A 5,489-nucleotide genomic window follows, 5' to 3' on the forward strand; every position below is an offset into this window, starting at 1 on the left:
GTGACACTACCTTTGTCTGGCTGAAGTTGTTAATAGTTTGATGCACATTCTAACAGAAAAAGAGTATCCCTGTTGTATCAATGTTTCATATCAGACCTGGGTCAAACAATTAGCAGTGTAGGGTTTTGTTTTTTGTTTATTTTCACTATTTGCAGAGAGGTAAGGTTTACCACGTTTGAACAAATTTGATATTATCTGTTAATTAGTGAGTCACAGAGAATTACACTAAAGAAATTGTTTCAAATAATTCTGTCAGTATGTAAACGCTTCGGGGCTCATCGTGTTGTGCCATGTACCAAATCTTATCCAACTGGCACCAAAAGAAGCCCATGCTAACCAAAAGAAAATGTCTTTACAAATGCTTCCCGACCTAGGTCTGTTTCATATCTAAAAGATTATTTACTTCAGTTACAGAGGGAACTGATATACATGAGCAAATTAGGTGAGTAAAACTATAATTACGTATGGTTGTTTTGCTTACCTAATTTACCTAACTTGGTATTACAAAGCATAACTTTTTTTTGCAAGAGCAAACAAGGCCAACAAACTGAATGTGGGATATATTACCTTTTCTTTCCCTGATCTTGTGGTTCAGATAAACTACTCATGTCATTGTGGTTTACTTTTCAGTATATTTGTCCTGTCAAACCAGAAGCACAGTTAGTGTTTGTGAACCCAGTGAGGTCATGGTCTTGTGTGTGACCTTTGACCTTCAGCTTTGTGAATATTATGATTGTTGTTTGGTCCAAAAGTAATATCTGTAACATGTTTTCAGTTACTAAACTTTAAGTTAGTATATATATCAGAAGTCTGTGTCTGTTTGTTGTAAGCTGTACTTTCAGTATCTGCATATTAAAATCTGATTAGGAAAAAACAACATCTTGCTCAGTCATATTTAAGGGAATTTTACACAACAAAATGTGTTGTATCTGTTTTCTGTAAACATAGACGGTATGCACGCTTATATGCATTTGTGAGTCCAGTTATAATGTCCAGTATCGCTTACAGCCACGTCCTTGATCTCTGCTCTCTGCAAATACAATCAATTGAATCAATTCTTCTGTCAAATCAACCAGAAGGCAAGGGGATTGGAGGAGGCCAGCTGTCTTTACTCAGACATGGCCAACACAGCAGCTGAGCTACATTATGTGTGCACATAAGGTTGGTTACAGAAAACGTGTGTCTCAAGTCTTAAAAAAAACATCCCTATGGGTGTATGTATTATTATAATTTTTTTTCTATTTCTTTTTTTGTGGGTGGGGGTTATTGCCTTTAATTGATAGTGACAGATGTCATTGTGAAGACAGGAAAGGGGGGAGAGAGAGAGAGGGGATGACACGCAGCAAAGGGCCATAGGTCGGAGTTGAATCCATGGCCGCTGCAGCAAGGACTCAGCCTTGGTACATGGGGCACCAGCTCTACCAGGTAAGCTACCTGTGCGCCCTGTGGGTGTATGTATGTATACATTTGTCTCTGTATGCATCTGCACACATAGTTAGTAATAAGCATCATGTCCACAGCAGCCACCTTATGTGATGTGAAGTCTAAAGCTGCCCAACAAATGAGTGCTCCCACATGCATCCCAATAAGCCCACTATGTCAACTGACAAAGTGTGCATTTGGCAGGGGTGAAATGTATAGTATAATTACATAAGTACTGTACTTCATGCTACTTTCTACTTCTACTCCATTACAATTCAGAGGAAATACTGTTCAGTATAATAATTTGACAGGTCTGGTTATTTTGCACATAAAAACTATCCCATACAAAACATATGAAGAGTTTATAGAACATGTTTTGTTATAGATTAAACTACAGTTTACTACAGTGTACAGTATACAAGTAGAGCTGAAACAATCAATCAGACAATCAACAGAAAATTATGATTTGGAGAACCATTTAAGTAATATTTAATAAAATGATTGTTCATGATTCCAGCTTCTTAAATGTGAGGATTTGTTGCATTTTGAGATTTAGACTATTGGTTGGACAAAACAAACATTGTGAATGTGTCACTTTGGGCTCTGGGTAAAAGGGATAGTAAAATGCTGCTTACAAATTAATACATGAGTAATAATGATATAACACTCCCAGGAGCCTTCTTTTCTAAATTGAGTTTTACTTTTAATACTTTAAGTAGGGCTCTGTTTTTCTGTTTATACTTACATACCTATACTTAGGCAAAATTACTAAATAAATGCAGGACTTTTTACTTACTTGATATGGAATATTTTTACAGTGTAGTATTAGTACTATTAGTAAAGGATCTGAGTACTTCCTCCATCACTTGTGTGTGGCAGCATGCAGTTATAATCTGGAAACCAACCCATCACTGTCTTTACAAAGGCAGAGAACGGAGCATTCCACAAAAAAATAATCCCTGCTATATACTATAGGAGGTTATATACCTCATCTGACACGTTATTGCTTGAATGTATGTGAAACGTGTGCATTAGAGGGCGCAATTCCTCTTTTTAAACACAGTTTGATGCTGCATATTGTATACAGTAAGTTTGGGCCTATTTGTGCAGCACTTATTAAGAATCAGTAAGAGAAAGGACTGTTAATCTGTCTGGTAAATACATTCCAGTAAGCACAGCCAGTAATAGATAATGAACTCCCCATGTTTAAAACCTAACCAGGTGTAACACTATGAAAATATAGCTCAGCAATACTTGGATATTGCCTTCGGCTTGTAAATAGGGTTAGGGTAACAACTGTTTTTAAGGTGGAAGTAATATCTTAGCAATTGGGTAAATTGTATGATATGGTGAAGCCATATTTCTGTTCACGGGAACAGATGATTGTTGATAAGTCCCCCTAAAAATAATAATAGACACATCTTTAAAATATTCTTACACAAACTTAGCTGCATACTTTGATGACGAATTTATCATTGCGCTCATTTCTCTGTAAATAATACCAGCTTAATGCATTTCAGGGAGCATTAAGGCATTTAATCACAGCCTAAGGGTAAGAGCAAACCGTGCCAAGTCTAATGTGAAGGTCACCAAGTTGATTCCAGCCCTCCATGTCGGAGGGGCGGGCTGATCCAGGAGGGGGAAGGTTTACAACCTTCTACTTTCCAACTAAAGGTCTCCGGGGAGTATCAAACTACCACGTCTGCAGCAAGGGGAGAGGAGAGGAGAAGAGGAGAGGGGGTCAAAATAAGCCGACTGGAAGATAGGACAGCGAGGAGTTGAGACTGCTCCATGAAAACAAAGTCGGCTGCAACTTCTGGGGCGAAGCGCAGGCTGAATTTGGACATAAAATACGCGCAGCTTGCAGCTCCAGAGCCCCCCTTCAGACTTCCTGCTTCCAGTAACGTCCGATAATTTGGTTAAAATTCACCCAAACGCGAGGAGAATGCACAGACTGGACAAATACCTCTCTTGGTTTAAGTAACTAGTTGCAGAGACGCACTGCTGCGTATCTTCTGGCAACTGTTTTTGTGTTTTGCGCCAAGTCGATCTCGGCTGCGCCCGAAAATTGGTTCGTTGGATACGTGTTTCCGCAGATAATGTTCTGACAAATAGCAAAGTGAAGTTTGCGCGAACGTTTACAGAAAGATCTGATTTTGTATAGTTTTGTTTTTTTTGGGGAGAGTCAAGTGATGGCACCAGAGCTCAAATCGCTTGTCCGACTGCTGCTGCTGGCGGTGGTGTGGGAGCTGAGCGCACAGGGAGCGACGGAGCGAGCAATCAATCCAGAGGTGAGAAATAAAGCCAAAGGTGAGGAGTATAGAGCCACAGTAGAGGAATAAAGCCCAACAGAATCAAGCTATAAAGACTCATAAATGAATCCGAAATTGATGAATAAAGTTCAATAAATAGGCTAAATGCAGAATTGAACAATAAAGCTAGATAAATAAATCCAGAACCATTCGACCAAGCCAGATTAAAAAAAATGCAGCATTAAGAGATAAAGCCAGAAAAAGAAATGCACAGCATAGGAATAAGACAGATAAATAGTTCTATATCCAAAATAAATACAACTTGATAAATACATTTAGAGTTGAATAAGAAAGTTAAACAAATAATAATGTGAGGCAGCATAAGTATAATTTAGACTTTTGGAGTTAAAGACAAGTTTAATTTCTAAGTGACACATATACTGTATTCACATATGTAAGAGACTCTGCATGTTTCTGAATTGACAAAAAAAAAAAAAAACTGATAAATGTTGTTGATGTTAAAGGTTTGGATCCTGATTGGTGGTAATTCCAGCAGTTGCCTGTTGTTGGTGCAGGGATATGGGAAGGGCTTTGACCCTGGGTTAGAGGAAGCAGCCCATAATGATGATAGCGCTCGTGAAAACACTGAGAAATGCTGAGGGGGCAAAAACAGGAGAGCAAAAAAAAAAGCAAATGAGGAGAAATGCATGCGCTTGTATTGTGGTCGGGGCAGAGACAGAGGCAGTTTTTGTGGGAATGGAGGGGGGGATTGATAGTTGTGGGTACGGTTATATTTAGAGGGATCGGGAGATGTAATTGTTGACATCTGTCCTGATTTATGGCTGAGTGGACTGGGGGGAGGTGGGTTTTACAATCTGAGAGGTTCTGCAGCATCTGAGACATGGTCATATGTGGAAAAACACTCTCCACAGTTTGAACTGTACTTCTGAGCTGAGTACCAGGTCTCAGTAGTGTTACAGATCAAAGAAGAATTAGCTGAGATTTTCCTGCCCCCCTCTGGTCTGTTCTGTATTATCAGCAGTCCTCCAACCCCACAGCCAGTGTAGCATTAGGAAGTTCTGGGTTAATGTTGCAGGAAGTGACATTGTTATGATACCCCTACACACCTGCTTCCTTCGGCACCAGATCGCAACCATCACTCCTCAGTGATCTGCCTCCTCTGTGGAGGTCTGAAAGTATTTTATAGAAGTATCTAGTTTTCATTATGGATTCCCATGTTTTTTGTAGTCTCTTCACACTGATATAGGCTACTAAATATAACATCATTCTTGTAAGAAAGGGAAAATGTATAATATAATAGCAATTATAGGCTAATAAGGCCTAAATAAATAAATAAATGTTTTATTTGATATTTCTGGCCCCACAGTATGTGCGTAGAAAAATTCTGGCCCCTTGAACAAATGTAGTTGAATACCGCTGGCCTGTGGAATAATCATTCCAGCTGTGCTAGGGGAAGAAAATGAAATAACTCCACTGACCTACATAAGACTGTCAAATGCAAGGCACAGTCCAAGATTCACATGAAAACAAAACCTTTGACAAATGGCCAGACAAGTTCAAAATATGTATTGTAGCAAGTAATGCTAAGCAACTTCTAGGCTTCAAGGAAGACATAACTTAGATGAGACTGAATAGTTATCCACCATGAATTGACTGTCAAAGCTAAAAAATGCAAGTTGCAAGTTATTTGTTACTTTGGAAGTAGGTTGCGTCATATGAAGAGTCCTTTTTATTTCGAGTTGATCTTTGTATATCAAAAAGAGTGGCAACATAGATAGATAGATGGATGGATGG

At 38.9% G+C, this 5,489-nt stretch overlaps 1 protein-coding gene across 1 annotated transcript in view; it reads left to right on the forward strand.

Moving 5' to 3' along the window:
- Window positions 1-3,094: 3,094 nt before the first annotated feature.
- The window catches only part of mmp14b (matrix metallopeptidase 14b (membrane-inserted)), a 12,122-nt gene continuing 9,727 nt past the window's right edge, over window positions 3,095-5,489 (forward strand). The window contains exon 1 of the mRNA XM_035670213.1: window positions 3,095-3,713. Within this exon, the coding sequence (XP_035526106.1) occupies window positions 3,615-3,713 (99 nt within the window). The 5' untranslated portion in view covers window positions 3,095-3,614. The remainder of the gene's footprint in view (window positions 3,714-5,489) is intronic.

The sequence above is a fragment of the Morone saxatilis genome, unplaced genomic scaffold (genome assembly GCF_004916995.1).
Source record: "Morone saxatilis isolate NCDOM2014 unplaced genomic scaffold, NCSU_SB_2.0 Contig23, whole genome shotgun sequence".
NCBI classification, from domain to species: domain Eukaryota; kingdom Metazoa; phylum Chordata; class Actinopteri; family Moronidae; genus Morone; species Morone saxatilis.